Source organism: Drosophila subobscura, chromosome O (genome assembly GCF_008121235.1).
Source record: "Drosophila subobscura isolate 14011-0131.10 chromosome O, UCBerk_Dsub_1.0, whole genome shotgun sequence".
Classification (NCBI taxonomy): Eukaryota; Metazoa; Arthropoda; class Insecta; order Diptera; family Drosophilidae; genus Drosophila; species Drosophila subobscura.
The window spans coordinates 4220429-4242392 of record NC_048533.1 but is presented as its reverse complement, the minus strand read 5'-3'; the positions used below and the strand labels follow the sequence as shown (position 1 = coordinate 4242392).

The window sequence follows — 21964 nt, the reverse complement described above, 5'->3', positions numbered from 1 at the left end:
ACACAAGTGTGCCACGTTGCGGCACCGGCACCTCATCAACACGGATGCACATGGTGCGTCCATCCGTCTCGCCTTTCGTTCCGTTACTCTACTCCCTCTCTGCTCATGCATTTGGTGGCGAATTCTCTTTTGGAATTGCAAAATTTTGCACGTTTTGTTTGCATTTTATTAGAGCGCTCCACAAAGACAAGGGTTAAGCTCTGTTGCTCTGATGCTCTGCTGCTCCGCTGCTCTTTGCTTTCGGGTTAAGGCAATTTGCCAACAGTTGGACTGGCTTTAAGGTCTGACTGGCATGAGTCTGGTCCCAGTCTGACAGTTTGACTTTTGAGTGTGTGTTTGGATCTACAATTAATCATAATGCGCAAAGGGCAGTCCAATCCTGAGGAATTCCTGGAATACCCTAAGCTTCTTCTTCCCAAACCAAAACAAAGGACTAACAATAACACTAACAATGTTGGGAAAACGTTGGCATGCCTCGACAATTTATGCACACCCCTTATCAAAATGGGTTTTCGGGTGGCATGGACATTAGTTTTTGGCTTGTGGCACACAGCTACAATATACGATTATGTCTGTCTGTGTATGTAGGTTCGTTGTGGGCGTAGCATTGCATTGTTGCCGACAGTTGCAGCCAAGCGAGTGAAATGTTTAACAAGCGCAAAATTCGCAGCAAGGAAATTCGCCTGCAAAATCGCGTTGGGGCGGGGCGGGCTTGGGTGTTGCAAAAGATGACAAAGAGATAACGCAAAAAAAAGTCCAGCGTGCTGTTTGCTTTCTGTTTTTGCTGCTTGCTATTGTTGGTGTTTTCCTTTCTTTTCCTCGTTTCTTTTTTTTGGTTTTCCTTTTCTTGTTCCTTCTGCTGGTTGCTGCTTCTTCGCCGCCTTCTTCCGTTCGTCTTTGGTGATTTATGTTAGGCGTTATTTTTTTTGTTTGGTTTGATACCCCTGAAGGTTCTAGCTGGGAGTGTGGGGATTTGGGGTTGGAGGTAGGTAAAGGAAGGGAAACTTTTATATCTACCAGAAAGTTGTTTCAAAAGGTGTTGTGTTTATTTGGGTATGGTATTATTTTTTAAAACTTGGAATGCATTAGGTTAAACCATTTATAGAAATGTACCAACAAAATACTAGAACTAGTACCAGAAAATACCATAAATAATACCACAGAATACCATGAAAATACCACATACTCTACTGCATGCAAAAATAATAGGTATCACGCCCAACCATGCACTCCAAAAAACTGCCCAAATTTGTTGTTGTATTCTTTTTTTATTCTTTTTTTATTTTAGCTGCAGCCTGTGCTGAAAATTTAATTAAATTTTCTGGCCCTAGTTGTTTACAACAGCCGAGACGCAACGTCTCGGTTAATCTTTTGATTAACTCACCAGTCAGACAATGAAAATGAATGCATGTCTCTCTCTTCCTTTCTCTCGCTCTGAGTCTGACAACTTGATAATCTTTACAGAGCCACGGAAAACCACACGAAGGACCAGCCTCTCATCCCCGATGCGATGCGTGGCAGCAGCATTTGATGAAATATAAAACTTCAAAATGAGTCTGACAGCTGCTCACATTGCCAACGTGCTCGCTCCACTGTTACATAGATTTGCCGGAGGGGGAGCCAATATGGCTCTGTCGATGGCTGAACATTGCGCATACGTCATGTGGCACGAATTTCAATACTCACTCGTGCAAATGTGTTGCCACAGGATTTATAATGCATACACTCTGAACAGATTTGTCAACTGGTGGCTGAATCAACTGTCACCTTATGTGTATTCAAATGCTTTAGCAATTAATCTGCTTATCCGTCGCCCCCGCCCACAAAAACTGACTGCCAGCCAATGTGATTTCTCATTGATGCAAAAACATTTTCCACCGAAGAGCCCCATCCAGCTTTCACTCAACTGCAGTCATTGGACTTTTGTGAGTCGTCCGTCGTCCTCTTAAGATTTTCTGTACAGCCATTATGAATTTCTGTAGAAAAATGTCCTTTTATCGCAGATTTTCAGGCGTCAGACACAAACGTTTGGTGTTTCAGACTTCGATTCGTCTTCAGTTGGCCTTTTGAAGTACTTTTACAGAAGCATTCAATTTCCATTCAGTTTCCAGTTCGAGGCAAAAGCCAACCAACCAATTTGGCAATGATTTGGCATTAAGATATTGCATTTTTTGGGTCCAACTGTGGAATGGAATTTCCAAAGAATCCATTATGAAATGATTGCAAAATTCGTTTGCATTAGGACCTTCGATTATATCAATCTGTGCGTAAAATATTAGAAATATCTGCATGGCTGTTGGTTTGTATATGCGAAGACCACGAATAGCCGATAAATAGACACAAATTATTTGGAATTTAATGTTCCTCTTGCATATTCCAGTCAACGGTTTTGATTTGAAAACATTTTAATGGATTTCAACAAATTTGTTACATATTTTCGCTTCCAACTGCTTTTTTAATCGATTTATAATCGATAAAGTTGGGTTACCGTACCAATTTCCAACATTTTCTACCAACAGCTCTTGGAAAAATAACTAGAAATAACCAAAAAACACCGCACATGTGTGCATGTGTGTGCTGCAAAAGACTCTCCCTCCCGCCCAAATGCTGGACATCCGAAAACCCGCAACCGAGAGAAACAAACTGTTATGGCCATGGCCATGTCCGGTTATGGCCATAAATGGAAGCAATTACCAACACCTCTTAATGCTGCGAAAATTGAAGTGAAATAAACAAAATTAATATCTGCCACCCGCTGGGCGCGGCAGTGTCCCGTGGCTTGAGGCATGTCTAAACACAATGAACCACCATCCGCTGAGGCTGATGCAAAAGCTTAAGAATGGGAAGGTCATGGGCTACTATACACTGCACAACACATGTATGTGTACACCAGTCCATGGAGCGTCTGAGGAGCTGGAAATTAATTGTTATGCATGTGTGTTGTAAAGCCAACGAGGGGCAAACAGTCCTTCAAATGACTTTGCAGAACCTGCCGGCTGACACGAAATTGTTAACCTGATAACCAGTCTCACTTGTCTGGCCATTTATTAAGCCCCCATCCCCATCCGACATGGCAGCATAAAACTAAATATTGTCCAGCATCGCCAAATGTCAACAGGATTTTCGTTTTGCCTTGCGAGCGAAAGGGATATCAGGGATTCGAAATCTCTGCTACGTACGTCAGTGCTTAATTAAATCTCCCTGGACAACTTTATTTCACTTCCAGGACAACCCCATGACCCGCTGTCAAATTAAGGTTTAACGCCCCTTTCGGGTCACCCGCCCTGGCAGGCTGTTGCATAAGTTTGTGGCAGTCTGGTTATCCCCCGCTGACTCTGACTCTCTCTCGCTGATGCTTGGCTAAAACTAATTTCAGCTAGATGATGTCAAGTCATTAAGTTATATGTGGCCTGGACTTCTGACCCCAAAATAGCTCTGAGCCCTGTGCATGAGATACGAGCTAAAGAGGAGACCGAACGACCAAAGACCAAAGTTCAAGTAACTTTCAGTTGGCAAAACTTGTTGCATGATAAAATGTCTACTAAATGGCAGAAAATTACATTAAATTCGCAGAAAACTACAAACGTTCTTGTGGCTGTCCGTACTCTCATGTAGTTTGCTAATTGCAGTTGTAGAAGTATGCCTTATGGGAAGGATAAATGCGTGAAGTTCTCTTCAATTTAAGCTACAAAAAGGAGCTGCAGAATCTGAACAAGATATTTCTTTGCTTGGTAAACTTATTATTAAATATATCACGATGATAAGTAAATGTTTAAACCTTTACCCTTTCCATTGGAAATGTCCTAACCATATTTTTAGCTGACAAACTCTTTCGATTAATACTCCCACTCTGAGCCAGCCCCCAGGGAAACTTCTTGTCAGTGCAGAAAATGTTTACGAATGGCAACATTCGTGGGATTTTCATTTAACTTTAAATGTCACAAAGGCCAAAGGCAAAGCTAAGCCTCCACTCGCTGCAGACGCGAAACATTTTCATTTGTCAAGCACTCCTTTTGTGGAAGACATTGCTATATCCCTGCCAAAAGTCTCACCTGGCTTTGGCTACAGCTGTAGGTGATTAAGCCTCTCGTTTATCAAACATTAAGATGAGCCCATCAGAAGAGGCCTTCAAGTATCGAAGAGCCTGGTCCGCTCCGCTATTAAATAGCCAAGAGCCAGCCTCCTCCTGGTCCTACGCGATGCTCACTTCAAGTCAATATTGATGTTGCTGCTGCTGGGGTATTGGAAATGCAAAACTTTTCTTTATGGTGGAATTTTGATATTTGAAAAGTTTTGTCTGCGTGCTCTCTGCGTGCTCGCTGCACGCAATTTGGCAAGACAAAGACAAACAAACATATAATCGTTAAAGTTTTAATTGTGCTGTGTGTAAATGATGTTTTTGTTTCCATCTAAATTTAGATGCCACAAAGTTTCAGAGGCCCATCCATGGCATGATTTTCAATGACAAATTAAATAGGCAAAGATTCATTCTGACATCTGTAGAGCTAAAGCAAAAATGTGATAGTCTGCTAAACATTTAATAAACTCCAATAGCCAGAGCCAGCAATTCCTTAGGAACCTACTTATGCAAAACATTCTGAGATTTGTACACATAAAATGCATTTCCCGGACAACTGTCAGCGACAGATGCACAGGGAAAACCCTACCTCCCACCAAAGAGGAGGAAAGTTTCATTTCAACTTTTACGTCTGACTTTTTGTCAAATAGTTGAAGACTTTCTCTGCAACTGGAAAACTATTGACATGTTTCGCCTTCTTTTATTCAGGAAAGCCGTCGTCGTCTCTAGGGACACAAGTTCTTTACATTGCTACTTTTTTTTATTCAGTGCAAAGTTGATTTCAGGGCATCCTTGTGGTGGATTCCATGCCATGGCGTTGACATGACAAAACAGCATAGAGCGAGACGATACAGGACTAAACAGAACAAGACGATACAGAATGAAACAGAGCAGAATTCAAGGGAGGAAAGCCTGCTCCTTGTCCTTGTCCTTGTACTTGTCCTGCCCCATACTCCCGAGTTATTGAGTCCAACATTTGTTGAACAAATTGCTGAGGATTTCTCTGAAATCCTGATTTGTGGGTCCTTGCATGACAAACAAAGTGTACATTTTTGTGAATTAATTTGATGTCTCGCCCGATTCGTTGCTTGTTATAGTCACAGATACACAGATACGCAGATACAAATGTCTGCCTGTATGCAGCCACACCATAGACACAAAAAAAGAACTTTGCATAAATGGAGCGAATGTCTGACTGTCTTTTCCCACAGATGACACATGTGCATGGAAAATGTGGAAATAAAAGGATACCAAAGGCAAATGATTAATCGAGAGTCATCAGTTTGGATGCCTTTATGGGGGGTTTAACCTGAATGATGATGGAGACAATTTATATTAGATTTTTGACAGCCAAAGATGCTTTATGCCTAATATCTCGCTTTTTTGCACTTTGGCCAACGGTTTGCCCATTTACCACTCGCACCGCAGACATTCCACTCGGAGCTCGTGGCAGTTAATCTTTTCGTGGGTATGCACTGCACCTTCACCACTTCGAGAGGCAAAACATATTTTGTGCCATTGATGCCACGATGATATTTGGTGTCTAGTGTGAAGGAGAGCGGTGCTCGTGGCTCCTGGCATTTCTTTGGGTCTGTCTCCTTATCGCAAACATTTGCCAGCTCATCCGCACCGTCGATGCAGTCGTAGATGCCATTGCAGATCCGTTCAGTGGATATGAGTCGGCCATTGCCGCATTGGAACTGCGTCTCGTTGTGCCACTGCTGGTAGCAGACTTCCAGGGACTCATCGAAGCCATTGGAACAGTCGTATTTTCCGTCGCACAGACCGATCTCACGGACACACTCTCCTGGTCGGCACTCGAACGACCCATGCCTGACGGTGAAGAACGAATTGGAGCACAGTTTTTGTCTTTAGGACTTCATCCCTACCCTTCACAATTTCCTCGACGATTAATCTGCTTTCCGGGCTGACACATCGTGTGCATTTCATCCGATCCGTCGCTGCAGTCGACTTCTCCGTCACACTTCTGTTTCATTTCGATCGCCGCTCCAGTGGCACAGTAGAAATACGAGTTATGCGATAGTCTCGGCTCGTGTTTGCACTCTAAAATAGACTCATCCTCGCCATTCGGACAGTCCGCCAGCCCGTTGCACACTTGAGTGTTGCGTATCCAGGCGCTGTTCGGCTCTCCCGTGCAGGTACCCTCTCCGACGTTGCTCTCCCAGCAATGGAACCAGTCTGAAGTGTTGTCGCACACACCAGGGTCTGTGAATATTCTCATGTTTTTATGTGTATTAACTATATTCCAAGACGTTGCTGCTTGCCAGTATATAATGACTTTATAAACATCAGCATCAGGACTAACACTATGTAGGCGTACATATTGATTGTCGATCTGAGTCGCTCAGACTTTTCTAGCAGACTGATCTGCCATGCAGAGCTGAAGTTTCGCATCTATATTTACTGGGTATAGATTCTGTATAACAGCCATGCAAATGAGCTCTGTAATTCAAGATTATTCGAAGCTTATCATATGCATACATACATACGTAAATACACATGTGCAGAGTAGCAGCGACAGCTATGTATATTGAGAGCTGACTCTCTATTCTATTAACTAGTGGGCATAACGCGAGGGAACCTTCTACTTGCAAAAGCGGACAGATCAGCCGATGCAGTGCTTTGACGACTTTCTTTTCTGTTTCGACTTGAGGCGAAGTCTGAGTGAAAGTGATTGTGTTAAAGAGTAAAGATTTGATTGTACTTTGCTTGCCCGCAGAAGAGAGACTTCTGTGTGCGTAATAAATATCTGCAGTTGAGTTCAAAGCGTGTTTGCAATTACAAAATTCTGCAATTTGCAGCAAAGCAAACTCTGCTTCATTCTCCCATCTGCTGTTGTGTACAATTTAAATTGCATTGTATTTTACAGAGAATTTCCTATTACTTTCCTGTGGCTTGAGTCGGAATCCAATTTGGTGTGGTTCGTTCCTGTGGCGTTTGTCCGTTTAAATCGCTTCAAACTTCCAATTGTTTGTGGAGTGTCCTGAGGTCGGTCCTTTGATTGATAGGCATTTATAGGGCTTTCTGTGTCAAAGCCAAAGCTTATTACATCCTTAATCTGGGCTGGAATATTGTATTATCAAAATATGGCCAAATTGTTGTGACTTTTTGTGTAACTAAAGGTCCTTTGGCCACGTTGTAATCGATGATTGGGGATTATATGGCAATCCCGGGGCTAAGCGGAGTCTCAGGCTCTGGCTAATCTCGAATTACAATGGGAATATTCTTTGTATTCTTTGGCGCTGACTCATGTTTATTTAATTCCTGACTTTGTTTGGTGTTTTCTGGCGTTGCTTCTGCACGTGTTGGCTTTTCCGCGCCCACAAACCCAATTTAAATTCAGCAAAAGCGAGTTCATGCCCACAAAGTGGGCCAGCTGACACATACACACACACACACATACACTCGCATACTTGTCTAAACAAAAGCCTCAGGTGGCAGAGTGGTAAAGTGTCTTGCCACAGCAGGGGGCACGTGCCATTGATTAGCACTCGAGTTGTGGTCATTTAATATTCATGAGCAGGCGCCGGGGGGAAAACATTCATTGAATGAATTGTTAAACCACACAAATTTGTCATATAAAACACCCAGACCCTTAGACGAATCAAAGGAAACAAAGGAACACCCCAATGTAGAAAGGATGAGCGATTTGGCTGCTCCTCCATCACAAACAATTGGACGACCGGAATTCTTCAGGAGAGTGTACACCATCCTGATAATATTCGTGACTGTTGGACTGCTGCAACTGGTGATTGTCAAGGCCTGTGATTATGATTTTTACTTGTACTGTCCAGTGCCCAGTTTTATGTGGCTGCTCATCGCCTTGGGCTGCCTGATGACGTTGCTCTGTGTGCCCTTGGGCCACGATTTTCCGATCAACTATCTGCTGGGCATTATCGCCACCGAGGCACTGACCCTAAGTGTGCTCAATCGGGATTATATGCTGCTCACGGTCCCCTGGTCGTACGGCATCTTGGTGGTGGCTATAATCCTCAGCATTTGCCTGTACTTGATTGGAATTTTCATGCCGCTTAAACTGCTGCCGGGCCCCCTGACGATTCTGGTTGTTACCATTGTGGCAATTGCCACTTTGTTCTCTCTGCTAATTACACGCCTGGTGCTGCATTATGAAAGTCTGGAGTTCTACATAACCGTGATGACGCTGCTGTATGTCATGCTGATTGTTGTCTTTACCATCACCATGGTGCACGACAGACGTCTGCAGCCGCTGCCCCAGGAGCAGAGTATGCTGCCGGTCATCGTTTTAGCGGCACTCTTCTTCTACATGGTGCACATGATTGGCGTCACTGTACTTTATGCTGTGCATTACCTCAAAATCACATCAGCAATAATGCCACATCGAGTACAAAAGTAGATCTAACCTGTGTGAGTGTTTTCTTTCAGCAACAGACTTAAGGCACTTTTTGGACTTGCTTTAACTATTCCTTGAAACTATTTATTCAGTCTCTTTCGTCTTGGTCAAAGGCACACAACAATTTGGCTGACGTGTGCAAATTTGATTGGCTAGTAATCTTTGGGATATCGATGGACTTCTATTTACATATGCATTGTGCTCTTTGGGGCTTTTAGCTACGACAGTTCTGGTTGAGGCCGAGCCTTTTTGTGTGTTTTATCAAAGACCTTCTGGACGATTACACAGACAGATTGACAAAAGGGAAACAAATGTAAAGACCTGCGGCAGAAATAAATAAATAAATATATATCCCAACAAAACTTTCCTCTCCGTAGCTCTCGCTCATATTTTCCGGCATTTTTCCGGCATATTTTTAGACTTTGTATTTCTTTGGCTTTGTGCACACTTCAGTGAACTTCAATCCTTTGTCGGTGGCCACTCGAAATTGTAAATTTCATTCGGGCTTCATTCCAACTTATGCTAATTTCAAAAATACCATTCCATTCGCTTTGGATTGCTTTTAATACTTTAAAAATAGTTGAAGCACACAGCAGGCAGGCAGGCAGCAACAGAAATTTCCCTGATAAATGTGCTCGTTATTTTTCTTAACCACAGAACACAGAACAGAACACAGGCCATGTAACACTTTGTGACTGTCGTGAGTGGTTTCTTGGTTGGTTGTGTGTGTGTGTGTATAATTGCGTGGGTGACTGTCTGTGGGCATACTACACGTACTGCTTGTTTTACACGTATGACAGTTTTTCATTTCTTTCTTTTTTTTGTGGTTAAAAGACACCTGAATTGTAAGACAAACCGTGCACTTTGTGTGCCTTTTTCAGCAGAATTCATGTTCGCTGATGCGAAACTCATGTTCATTCATTTAAATGAAGTTTTCTGTGGAACACAAAAGCAAGAGAGAATTGCGGAAGGATCGGTATTAAACACCCATTGAAGTGCATTAAATATAAGCTGAAATTTGATAACATTTTTAATATTAACTATTTTCAGATAATAGAATGCTAAAAGTCAAAGGAACATTTTAAATGTGTGGCAATAAAATAATTGAATATTGATTGTTAAATATATATGTACATATACCCAAAAGCTTTAAGCAATTATCCACCCTGCCCTTTGTCGCACCTAAAAATAATGGAGCCATCTTCGCCCACGCAATCCATTCGACTGTTGGGGTGGCCTCCTATTTTCCATAGAATTTCGTGAAATGTAATTAAATTTTAATGCCTGTCCATTATCAGAAATTTGCATTTGGTCAGAAATGTTGCTAATAATTATGTAACCAATTAAAAATACCTTCTGCCACGTTGTCATGGCGCAAACATGAAATTACTAAGCCGATTCGATATTCGATGACAATTTTCACAAATATTCGGGGGCGTTTTCTTTGTTCAATTATTTCTTGAGTAAATAATTGGGAGAAATGAAATATTAAGCCTCTCATTCACTTAATACCCTTTTTCGGACGTCTGCTATTAATAAAACTTGAGCAGCTTTTCCCCCAGACTCAAGAGGGGAGAAAATCGTTTGGTACTTTGCTCAAATGTCAGTTAAATGTCAGACTATTTAGGGGGCTACAAGGAGATTTAAATGGAAGCCACATCAATTATGGAAAAGTATCAATGTTTTTTTTTGTGGGGCGGGTGACGGACATGCGTGCATCTAATTGTGGCTTAAACTTTTCAAAGACTTTGCTTTAAATAACAGTTTCATTGGAGAACAATTAGGGAAAATTATTCAAGGCTAAATATTTCGTGATTTATAAGAGCTCTGAGTGCGGTTCGAGTGTTAGTCCCTCCCTTCGATTTAATAAGAATTTTGTAACCACTTTCATATATGCCGGCAGTCACCTCTGGGGAGCCCTGCCATTAAAAAGAACCTCCACATCAAACCGTGACTTTCCACCCGCTTCCCCACTTTCCACTCTTCCGCTTTCCGGCGACATGCAATTGAACAAATAAATCTGTGGGCTAATAAATTTTTAGCAACGCCTGAAGTAAAACCCAAGCGACGAAAGCCAGCTGGGGGAGCTGGCATGAACGCCATAAATGCTGTCGTCTGTGCCATTAAGGAAGCCTTCCCCCTCTCTCTCCTTTTCGTTATGCGGCAGCAAAAAGAAGGTCCTTCCTAGTATCGCTTGTAGGGAGCAGCTTCAGTTCCAGTGCCAGAGTTTCAATGGAATTGTGGCGTACCACACTGCGTATACGTGTTGTCCCCTCCAGGGGTTGCCTCTTGCCTAAAAATGTTTGCTGCTGGCATTGCCACACACATATGTACATACATATGTACATATGTATGTGATTAAAGACAATTTTTTACACCTGTTCAGGCTCTAGATATTGCATCACGGGATTTGATTGAATTTTATTTTAATTTTTTTTAGCAATTAGATTATTTAAGTATGAGAGCATAAGCCAATGGCATTTTCATTAATATGTACGTAGATATGCAAAGCTGCAGTTTTTATAGAGGTTAAGCGTAGTTCCTTTAAATATTTTTAGTTACTAAACAAATATGTATAAATCGACTGCTGATACACATATGAAAATATTTTCTTGAAAACTCCATTTTAATATTGTACAATGAAGCTTTTGAACCATACACGAATTATTGCTGAAAATTCAATGGTAATGTAAAGCCACTCCAAAGAAACTGTCAAACAGCGCGTTGAAATTCTATTGAACAATAAATATCTGTTGAAGTTGCTCTCAAAAGCTTATTAAAATAAACGTCAATGACAATTTAATGTGACATCGATTTCCAACTGCATTTATTTCACAGTTGACTTTTCTTGTTAATAAAAAAAAACACTGTGAAAATGACTGTGAAATGACTTTATGTTTTCGTATTTTCTTTCAACCAAACGAAATAAAAACCAAGATAAAAACCACACAACATTTGAGCTTTGAGCGGATTTGAAAGGCATTCGAGAACGGGATGGGAAAAAGCGGGGAAGACCGCAGATTATAGCTTCTGCTGCTGAATCTGTCAGTGAACAAAAGATAAGATTAACATGATATCTATGGCATGTAAAGCAATAATCCATCAGAACGGCATTAGCCTTTTAAACGCACTTTGTGACATGGAAGATTTTTCATTATTTTTTTCCATCTAATTGCTAAATCCCTTTAAGACTCGCTCTACATTAAAAAGGGAATTTTTCATTTTTTCTTTCCTTAATTATGTTCAAGGAATTTTTTATTCTGCCCCATGCTCCAAGCGACAAAATATTGTCGTTGCTGCACCTTAAGAGTGAAAGGCAAAATACTGATAATAAAAACTGGGCGGAAATCCACAAATTACGGGGACGAAAAACAATCACAACGATGATTAAAATTGTGGAAAAAAACATAAGAAACTTGAGGAAGAAAATACTTTTGCAAACATTTGAAGTATAAATAATGTGACCCAAGCACCCAAGGAGGGAAGCCTTGCATAAAAATCCTACAACTGCTTTACGCTGCTTGACAATATGTCAAAGGGAACAATGCATCTGGGCTGAAGGTATTTCTCCTTTCTTCTTTTGTATTTCATTTTTCTTTCGGGATTTTTCTTTCGAATTTTCCTGCTGTCTTTCCCCTTTTCTTTCTTTGAAGTATCGTATGAGTTTTCCTTCTAAAATTGAATGCATTTAAATATCTGAAAATTAAAATCGTGCGTTTATTTTATTTCCAGCAAATGAAAATTCAAAATGAAAGTTATTCCCGTGAAAACATTCACATCTGTGCCAGCACATTTCCTGGAACAGTTTTTCAGCGAACTGCACAAGCGACTGCATTTGATTTAAGATGTTTAACATTTGCAATCATTGAGACAGCCTTTAATTGGATTTCTGGGAATAACAGCAGTCGGCAAAATGTAGAAAAAGCTTGAACGAATCGAAGAAGGTGTAATCGAGACCTGCACATGTACAAATGTATTTATGCATGTATGCACAAAACAACCACTAGTGAAAAAAGCTGCAAAGTTTGGCTGACGAACCGTCGATACCCTTTGTAGAGCAATCGTATATGTTTGGCGTAGATTAAGCACAAAGGGTATTAATGGTCTGATGCAGAGACGAAGCTCACGACGAAGACTCTGCCAAAAGCCAGGCATGTCTGTTTTTGCTGAGAGAGCAATTGCGAGAGAGGAGCTTTGCATGCTGTTGCTCGCAGTTTGCTACCTGGACGTGAAGTCGAGATCGAGAGCGATAAAGAGGGAGAAAGTGAACGACAGACATTTTCGTATGCAGTCTAGGCGAACCATGGAAAATGAAGGAATGGGCCCCCTCCTGAAATTAAATGTGTGTAAATCTATTTCACAATGCAATTAAAACAATTTCTTTTGTTAGATGTCACAACAAAATAATTCAATACAACACAATAACTTTAGTAACTTTGATTTGATTTGCTAAGTGGCCTTTGACTTTTCTAGAATATTGTTTAAAATCCCCCCTATTGTGATTGTCCCATCACAACGGTCTGCTTTGAACACAACATCAATTAGAAGAAATCTTCAGAACAGTAGAGGATCCTTAGCATGATACGCGTCCACGTGGATAACTATGCGCCCAAGTACTACAGCGGCAAATGGTCTTGGGACTCGAAGAAGGACGTGCTACACTTTGAGCCGCACAATGATCTGGAGGATGCCAAGGACCGCTACATCACAACAAACAGCTTCAAGTTCTTAAGAACCATAACACAGGAGGAAGAGCTCGTATTCCGGCATGTCTTTGTGAGATCTGACACGACCTACGACACCGATGCAGTGGTGCTCAACGATATAAGAGATCTGGTGCTCTATTTTATGCCACGTGAATTTCTGACATACAAGTTTGTCGACTTTATGCACCATCGGGCGGTGTACCAGCTGCTCCATTCGCTGACCATCTACTTTGAGTACTTTCTCCGAATGGTGGAATTTGTAATGATCCGCCGCGACGAGCTCTCCGGCAGCATGGCCCAAATCCAGAGCGAACAAACGAATGACATGAAGCGGGTGTTCTCCATGTATCTCAGCCAATATCGGATGCTGGTGGCCCGCAACTACAGCATAATCATCAAGGGGGAGGGCGACTTGGGCAAGTACTACCACATGAAGGAGATTGTCAACATTTCGGCCACCATTTGGGACAAGAACTTCCACGAGCAGTTCCTCGCGTGCAGCATTCAGATCGTGTGGATTGCAATGCATCGCCGGGCCTACAACATCATCGAAATGGAGATGAATCGTTTGTTCAGTTCGGAGCACTTTGTCACGGCTCGAATGGAATATCCCATTTTTACGCCAGTGGAGAAGAGTCTACTTTATGGGCGAAACAACAAGATTGTGAACTATCGCATGCAGGTGTCGCCCCTCATTCAGGAGTTGCAGAATCCCAAAAAGGAGGATCTGCCCATTCTGTGGATCGGGGATCGCAAGTATCGCGGCACAGACATTCGCATAATGGAGATGGAAATGGAGTACATTGTGCCGGCGCCGCAACTCCGGCTGATTGATGTGACCCACGGTATTTTGGGGCATCCCAAGCGGCTCTACAACACCATCCTGGAGCTGGATTGGCCCGCTGTGCGCTACTCCAACTTCTCGCTGAAGCACGATCCGTACTTCATCGTTCGACAGCCGCGCTTGGCCATCCCAAAGATGGATGCCACGAAGCGGTGCCTGATGGCTAAGACCTACGACAATTTCTTCAAAATCAATGAGATCTACGATCTGCCCTCCCATGCACTAAACATCAAGTGGGTGAAACGCGACAAGCTCATCAAACATTATCGTTCGGGTGGTCTGCTCACGAACACCCTGCTGCGTGCCGAGAACGAAGTGAACAGCACGAGCCTCGGGCCCAGCGTGGATCAGATTATTGCCGATTACAAAAAGGCCAAAGCGAAGCATCGCAAGCATTAAAATTTGATTTTCCTTCCTGTTTCCAAGTTTTATGGTTCATAATTTTGCGTTTATATTTTGTGACTATTTCTATGTATGCTAAAAACTAATTAAAAAAGGAAAAAACAATTGTTTCCGGCAAATAATACAACAATGTTGGGGGGAGAAAATTGCTTGCCTATTTTAATTTTGTGCATTTCAAAGGTCCAAGCCCAAACAATGGCGCCAATTAAAAATACAATGCAAACATCATTACGTTACGAATGTGGAAAAGCCTCTAGAGTGCGACGAGTGGGGGATACTCTACTCTGCGGGGAGTCAACAACTGTAAGCAGGGAGTTGCCGCTGGCGATTTTTATACCCGGTACTCGAAGAGTAAATAGGGTATATTGTATTTGTGCACATAACGGTTGTATGTAACGCACAGAAGGAAACGTCTCCGACCCCATAAAGTATATATATTCTTGATCAGCATCAATAGCCGAGTCGATTGAGCCATGTCTGTCTGTCCGTCTGTCCGTCCGTCTTGTTGAGCGCCTGGATCTCAGAGACCATAAAAGCTAGAGCCACCAAATTTTGCATCCAGACTTCTGTATGCTCACACTGTTACAAGTGTATTTCAAAAATGAGCCACGCCCTCTTCCGCCCCCGCAAAAGGGCGAAAACCTCCCAAATCTACAATTTTAAAGATAAAAGAAAACTAAAAACGCCATTCCGTAGGGAATGACCATATCTATCTGATCACCAAATTGGGATCCGATTGGATCATTATTATGGCCACAATGAAGAAATTAAGTTGCAGTGGCTAAACCCACCCTGTCCAGCAGCTTTTTGTTGCTTTTACACATTCTCTCATTGGCAGAGGCCTCTTCCCCTGACACGTCTCTGACTCATCTTCTGCCGCGACTCTGCCGCTGCCTCTGCCCTGACTCTGCAGTGTGTCTCTAGGGAGGGTGGCGAGCTAAAGGAGCGTGTTGGCGTGAGTAGTGTTGTTGATGTAGATGACAGATGAAGAGAAAATGTAAAATTTGACAAATAACCGCTAAGTTGCAGATGTAGTACTGAGTACCGGGTATAAGAGTTGTGACGCGGCTTAAGACGCGTCTCACAACGTTCCTCCTCGTTTTGTTTTTCTTTTTGCTATGTTTTCACCACAAGTATTTAATGGCATTATAAGTGGCAGCAGTGCTGTCGTTTAATCAGCAAGGATAACGAATTCATTCGTAGCTAATTATAGATTTTGCCCTGCAGCTAGAAAAAATTCAGATTAAATTACTCATCATTAAGTGTTCCTTGCCGACTTCTAGCTGCTGATTCGAAAAACAGCAAAAGTAAAACTCAATTACCATCCCAATACTTCCGCCACTGTAGTCACAATATATTATTCCAAAAATGGCCAAGAGATAAAGTTGGTTAATGACAGTCGGAAGCTAGAGCTGCCATAAAAAAACGGAGAAAGCTTTTTGCACCAAATGTTGCCTATAATGTGAAAGCTCTTGAAACTCGCTCGCTTAGAGTTTGGTTTTTATTTGCATTGTGAAGGAGCGTACGCTCACTGACGGGATTTGGCACTTCTAGCGCCGAGATTGCGGTAAACGCTAGCGAGAGGGCGAAAACGTAGGAGCCCATGAAGAAACTATAAATAGTTGCTTCATGTAGGAGCCCAGGCAAGCACACTTATGACAACGGATAGGAAGAAAGCGCGAACGGATAGCAGGCGACACCAGAGAGAGGGCGGACAGCCAATCACGATGCCGTCTAGCCAAGCAAGGGCGAGAAGCTGCCGACGCCGGCGCTGACGTCGCCGCCAAAGCAGCCCAGGCTGGACCGAGAGCAACGACGCCAGCTGGAGAGAGAGGGCGAAAAGCCGCCGACGCTGAACACAACCACTAACCAAATAGTATATTATACGGACCGATCGCCGACCCCGAGAGATGAGAACGACGGAACTGGCCATGAAGCAACAACGCATCACCCCTCCCGCCGAAATTTAAGATCGAGAAACACACATCGACAACGGGACGCGGTACGGCGAATAAAGCCAGGCAGGGGGGAAGCTGAGCGGTGCGATAGGTAGGGTAAAAGTTGAAAAATAAAGAATTTAGTTACAGACAAATGGTCCGCGTGATGCTGGTATGGGGCTGAGGGTATCGGGGCATTCATTATACATCTTCATTATATTTCGTAGTAGTATTTTTCCAGGTATTCCTTATTTCCCTCCCTCCCCCTCCTCCTCGTAGTTCGAGTGAATGCGCGGGCCCCCAAAGTGCCGTCCGACGATAGTCTTGGCCTTTGCAGACGTTGACTGACTTGACTTTTACTGTAATTTCGACCCTGGCGGACTGAGATATGTACCCCAGCCAGAAAGCTTCCTTACAGCATCTGCGGTTCGGGAAATAATTTCGCTTGAGAAAAATATACATATGAGAATAATTTTGAAATTTAGCGTAGAATTACGCTTGGAAAATTCGTAATAATTCGTAAATATCACCTTAAGGTTTTTCTCTAGCAATGCGGGAAATTCCTGCAAAGACTTTGCTAATTATCTCGTGTGTGGAACATAAATATGTGCATACATTCATACATACATACATATGCACAATACATAATGTAACTAAAAGAGGCTGATGAATCAGGTGTATGTATTGAATGGCCATGATTGAACATAAGTGAAAATGATTGAACATGATTAAAAAAATTAAGGGAACATGATGGAAACATTGAAAATAACTGACACTGTTTAATAATTTTTAAAATGAAAGTTGAAGTTTTCTAAGTAATTGCAGTTTCCTCAGTGCTGGATACCCGGCCTCTGTGGAGAAGTTCTTCCATAACTTTTCCGACACTTGAATGCAAATCGGCACAGAAATCTACAAAACAAACCAAAATGTTTCCCTAAGTATGTATGCATGTATTTATGTGCAAACAATATTAGCAAATCAAACTTTTTGTGGGTGGCAATTTTGTGAGTGAAAAATGTAGTGGTATATTTTTGGGCCACTTTTAAAATGATTCTAAGCTTTTGCACTATGCCTGGATGCATCGCCGCTATGGATGTTGCTATGCTATGTCCTTCTGGATGAGCAGCTGTGTATCACAGTAGAATGGAAAACAAGGTCAATTATCATTTAAATGCCCATTAGAAGCATTTTTCATCTAGTTATTTGTTGGTTAAACATCAACCTGGCTCCCAAAAGCTATCATTGGTCTAGCACACTTCAAAATCTCAAAACAATTCAGAGACACAACAGGCAAAAATAAACTCAAAATCTCTTGAATCTTTTTCGGTTTGAGATGAAGCGCATCCACGTGGACAACTATGCGCCCAAGTACTACAGCGGCAAATGGTCCTGGGACTCAAGAAGGACGAGCTACACTTTGAGCCGCACAACGATCTGGAGGATGCCAGGGAGCGCTACATCACCACGAATACCTTTATGTTTATGCGCACCATGAACCAGGAGGAGGAGCTGATCTTTCGCCAGGAGTTTGTTCGTCCCGAAAGCAGCTTCGACAACGACACAGTCGTCATATATGACATACGCGATCTGGTGCTATTTCTGATGCCCAGCGAGTTCCTAACGTTCAAATTTGTCGAGTTTATGCACCAACCAGCGGTTTATCGGCTGCTGCATGCGCTGATCATCTACTTTGAGTACTTCCTGCGCTTGGTGGAGTTCGTACTCATTCGACGGGATGAGCTCTCCGGCCAAATGGCTCAGGTCCAGAGCGAGCAAACGAATGACATGAAGCGGGTGTTCTCCATGTATCTGAGCCAGTATCGAATGCTGGTTGCCCGCAACTACAGTGTGATCATCAAGGGCGAGGGCGCCATGGGCAAGTACTACCACATGAAGGAGATTGTCAACATTTCGGCCACCATTTGGGACAAGAACTTTCACGAGCAGTTCCTTGCGTGCAGCATTCAGATCGTGTGGATTGCGATGCATCGCCGGGCCTACAATATCATCGAAATGGAAATGAATCGCCTGTTTCGCTCCGAGCACTTTGTCACGAGTCGGCCGGAGTATCTGACCTTCACACCGGCGGAACGGAGTCTGCTGTATGGCCGCAACAGCAAGATCGTCAATTACCGCACTCAGATATCGCCGCTCATCCAGGAGCTGGAGCACATTCCGGAGGATGATCTGCCCATTCTATGGATCGGGGAGCGCAAGTATCGCGGCACAGACATTCGCATCATGGAGATGGAGCTGGAGTACATTGTGCCGGAGCCGCAGTTGTCGCTGATCGACGTGGCCCACGGCATTTTGGGGCATCCCAAGAAGCTCTACAACACCCTCCTCGAACTCGATTGGCCCTCGGTGCGCTACTCAAACTTCTCCAAGAAGCACGATCCGTACCACATCGTGAGGCAGCCCCATTTGGACATACCACAGATCGATGCCACGAAGATGCGCAAAATGACCAAGCACTATGAGCACTTTTACAAAATCCACGGTCTATACGAGGAGTGCCCCCGCCAGATGATCTTCAAGTGGCTGCGGCGCGAGAGGATCATCAAATTCTATCGCTCCGGGGGTCTGCTCACGAACATTGTCTCGCGCTGCGAGAAGGAGCTGGCCACCACATCGCACGGCCCTCGCGTCGATCAGATTATCGCCAATTACTTCAAGGTGAAGAGTCGCCTGCGCAAGGAAGCAACCTACGGAGATGATGCTGGCAGCCTTGCCTCCTCCCGCGTTGGCAATGCTTCGCCCAGAAAGAGGAAACAGTCCCTCGAATGGCATTTCGATCATTAAACTAATTCACGATTGTCACTTCTGAGTTTAGTTTAAAATTATTTGTCAATCGCCATAACTATTAGAAATGTAAAAATGATTAAATGAAATTAGTTGAATTCTCTGTATCTTTATCTGGCGTTATTTACAGACTTTTCCCTCCTACCGTGTTGATATGTACCATCAGCTGTTCTGCAGATAAGCTTATCGAGGCGGGAAATCTACTCGCGCCGCCTCCTAACAGTAGTCGCTCGAGAGCAGTGGTTCCGTTCAGTTCATCCAGCCTCATGTCTGTGCCGCCATATCTGCATTTTACCCAAATCGGGGATCCAGTGCTCCGTCAAGTGGCGGAGGAAGTGCCTGCCGAACGCATTGGCACTGTGGAGATCGATCAGATTGTGGAGCGCATGGTCAAAGTGTTGCGTCACTATGATTGCGTGGGCGTGGCAGCGCCCCAGGTGGGCATACCGCTGCGCATCATCGTCATGGAGTTCCGCGAGGGCAAGCAGGAGCAATTCAAGCCGGAGATCTATGCAGCTCGCAAAATGTCAACGCTTCCCTTGGCGGTGAGTCGAGTAATCTCTCTGTTGTTGTTTAATTAGTCTAAAAATACGTTTTATTGCTGGATTAATGTAAATCATTTGTATGCACCTTAGGTGTTTATAAATCCAGAGCTGGAGATAACTAGTAGCGCACTGAACAAACATCCCGAAGGCTGTATGAGTGTCCGTGGCTACTCCGCCGAAGTGGAACGCTACGACAAGGTGCGCATCAGGGGAATCGGAAAGCTGGGAACGTCAGCCGAGTTGGAGCTGGAGGGCTGGAACGCACGCATTGCACAGCACGAGATGGATCACTTGAATGGCATGATATATGTGGATCGCATGGATGTTTCCACCTTCAATTGCCTCAGTTGGCAGCAGATTAACGCGGCCGAGGGGCGATCAGCCATTTGGTTTCATAAATAAACATATTTTGCGGCATTTCTCAATAAAATGAACTAGTTCACAAGCAGAATCGATATTAATGGATCGATTATTGGCGGCTCATCAGATCGATTTCCGTCAGACGATAGCTTTCAGTAGTCGTACACACATGATTTTTTTTTCGACTTCTCTCGTTCAGAGCTTAATATTTTTTAATAGTAAGCTAAAACTCCAAAGTGTTTTGGTACACTTTATAGATGCTTTCATTAGCTGTAAAGAATGCCTTTATTACAACCAGATGTAAGATACTTAAGCTGTGTGAAATAAGGAGCACTACCTCTAAAAAAAAAATAGGGTTAAATAAAAATACCAGATTTTAAAAATTCGTTAAAAACAAGTTCTGCTATAGGGAAAAAAATAAAAAAAATTATCATCAAAACATGTCTAAGCCCTATATCTTTCATAAAAAGTTGACGGCAAAAAAAAAAAGCGGCAAAATCGTGTCGAGTAGTGTTGTTGTTAATCATTTCCACAGTGAACTGAACTGGTTCACCCTATCGATATATTGATAAGCGGTGTCTTCCTCCCTGCTATCAGCTGTTATTTACCACAATTTTTACAAAAATGTTGCTTAGGCAACCGGCAAACCTTTATAAATCAATTTTTGGAACCCGACGCAGCCTCAGCACGACTCTGCCCGCTGGTCAATCCTTCAGGAAATGGTACCAGCAGCTGTGGACAGCCACTTTACACAAATCGGAGATCCTGTGCTGCGGCAACAGGCGGCTGCAGTGCTAGTTGAGCTCATCGAGGGCCCCGAAATCGAAGCCATTGTTGAGCAAATGGTCAAGGCGCTCCGGAAGTACAACTGTGTGGGCATAGCTGCGCCACAGATTGGCGCTTCGAGAGCGTAAAACTTAGCGGCCTGGACACGATTAGCACGCAAAAAGACCTCGAATTGAGTGGCTGGAACGCGCGCATTGCTCAGCACGAGATGGATCACTTGGACGGGAAACTGTACACCGATCAAATGGATCGTTCGACCTTCTCCTGCACCTGCTGGGAGGCCGTGAACACCAAGTCCGGACGTGTGGAGATTCCCTTTTACAAATAGTTGATGGCATTAATGTTGTTTTAATTGACTGAAATATTGTTATTGTTTTTGGAGAAAAGTCCATGCGATCGCTTTAATCCTCCAATTTGGAGGGCGCAAACTTGATTAGATCCTTGTTGGCCAGCTCCAGAGCGTCCTTGACCTTGAAGTACTCCTTGCAGTTCCACATGTCCTGCTTATCCGAGATGTAATTGAACAGATCGTTAATCTCTTTGCTTCAGATGACGATGCGCCTCCGACAGCTTTTTGTGCAGCTCCACAACCAGCTTGTGCAGCTCCTCCTTGGCTGCAGTCTGCTTCTGGACCGCCTCCTCCTCTTCTTCGCCCTGCTTAAGCGCATTCTCCTGCAGCATTTGGTTGTGCCAATCGGTCCAGCGTTGCTTCAAAACCTTGCCCAGATAGTTGACTATGCCGCAGCGCAAGATGAACTGGCGTATGACTGGATGCGCATTGCCAGCAGCGTCCCGATAGGCGGCTTCCCCATTGATGATATGCGACTTCTTCTCCACTCGCTCGTCCTCCAGTGTGAATGGAAGGCCATCCATTGGAAACGTAATAGGCTTCCGCTCCATTCTGTCGTACTGATGTTGTTTGCTGCCCAAAAATTAATCCAAAATTTTACTGTGCGTTTTTGCCCGTTAACGTACGAATCAGGACTGAAGTGGCGTATGTCCAGCCAAAGCCTTGACAAATGTTTGACAACTAAAGCAAAGGTTACTTTGTCTTTTATGTTCTCTATTCCCACACTTTTAAAACTTATTTCAAAATTAATTTATATACAAA

At 43.3% G+C, this 21964-nt stretch overlaps 7 protein-coding genes across 7 annotated transcripts; 5 read left to right on the top strand and 2 right to left on the bottom strand.

The window, feature by feature from the left end:
* Positions 1-5430: 5430 nt before the first annotated feature.
* On the bottom strand, positions 5431-6320 carry LOC117898712 (very low-density lipoprotein receptor-like). Its single transcript, XM_034808329.1, has 2 exons — positions 5968-6320; positions 5431-5911 (listed from the first exon to the last, which is right to left on the bottom strand). Exons 1-2 carry the CDS (start codon positions 6318-6320, stop codon positions 5446-5448), a joined length of 819 nt encoding a protein of 272 aa, XP_034664220.1. The 3' UTR covers positions 5431-5445.
* A 1340-nt stretch (positions 6321-7660) lies between these two features.
* LOC117896977 lies at positions 7661-8789 on the top strand. The gene is made up of 2 exons (XM_034805532.1): positions 7661-8485; positions 8564-8789. The coding sequence occupies exon 1, from the start codon at positions 7740-7742 to the stop codon at positions 8472-8474; it is 735 nt and encodes a 244-aa protein (XP_034661423.1). The 5' UTR covers positions 7661-7739; the 3' UTR covers positions 8475-8485; positions 8564-8789.
* Positions 8790-12981: 4192 nt separating this feature from the next.
* LOC117896617 lies at positions 12982-14440 on the top strand. The gene has a single exon (XM_034805051.1). It carries the CDS (start codon positions 13050-13052, stop codon positions 14418-14420), a length of 1371 nt encoding a protein of 456 aa, XP_034660942.1. The 5' UTR covers positions 12982-13049; the 3' UTR covers positions 14421-14440.
* Positions 14441-17610: 3170 nt separating this feature from the next.
* Positions 17611-19197, top strand: LOC117898208. Its single transcript, XM_034807429.1, is given in 2 exon segments — positions 17611-17754; positions 17757-19197. Coding segments are annotated over 2 exon segments (1467 nt in total). The 5' UTR covers positions 17611-17693; the 3' UTR covers positions 19163-19197.
* A 179-nt stretch (positions 19198-19376) lies between these two features.
* LOC117896480 (peptide deformylase, mitochondrial) lies at positions 19377-20166 on the top strand. The gene is made up of 2 exons (XM_034804820.1): positions 19377-19707; positions 19798-20166. Exons 1-2 carry the CDS (start codon positions 19429-19431, stop codon positions 20107-20109), a joined length of 591 nt encoding a protein of 196 aa, XP_034660711.1. The 5' UTR covers positions 19377-19428; the 3' UTR covers positions 20110-20166.
* A 525-nt stretch (positions 20167-20691) lies between these two features.
* Positions 20692-21286, top strand: LOC117898711. The gene is made up of 2 exons (XM_034808328.1): positions 20692-20858; positions 20950-21286. The coding sequence occupies exons 1-2, from the start codon at positions 20692-20694 to the stop codon at positions 21179-21181; spliced, it is 399 nt and encodes a 132-aa protein (XP_034664219.1). The 3' UTR covers positions 21182-21286.
* On the bottom strand, positions 21182-21768 carry LOC117896633. Its single transcript, XM_034805076.1, has 2 exons — positions 21449-21768; positions 21182-21396 (listed from the first exon to the last, which is right to left on the bottom strand). Exons 1-2 carry the CDS (start codon positions 21751-21753, stop codon positions 21255-21257), a joined length of 447 nt encoding a protein of 148 aa, XP_034660967.1. The 5' UTR covers positions 21754-21768; the 3' UTR covers positions 21182-21254.
* Between the last annotated feature and the right edge of the window lie 196 nt (positions 21769-21964).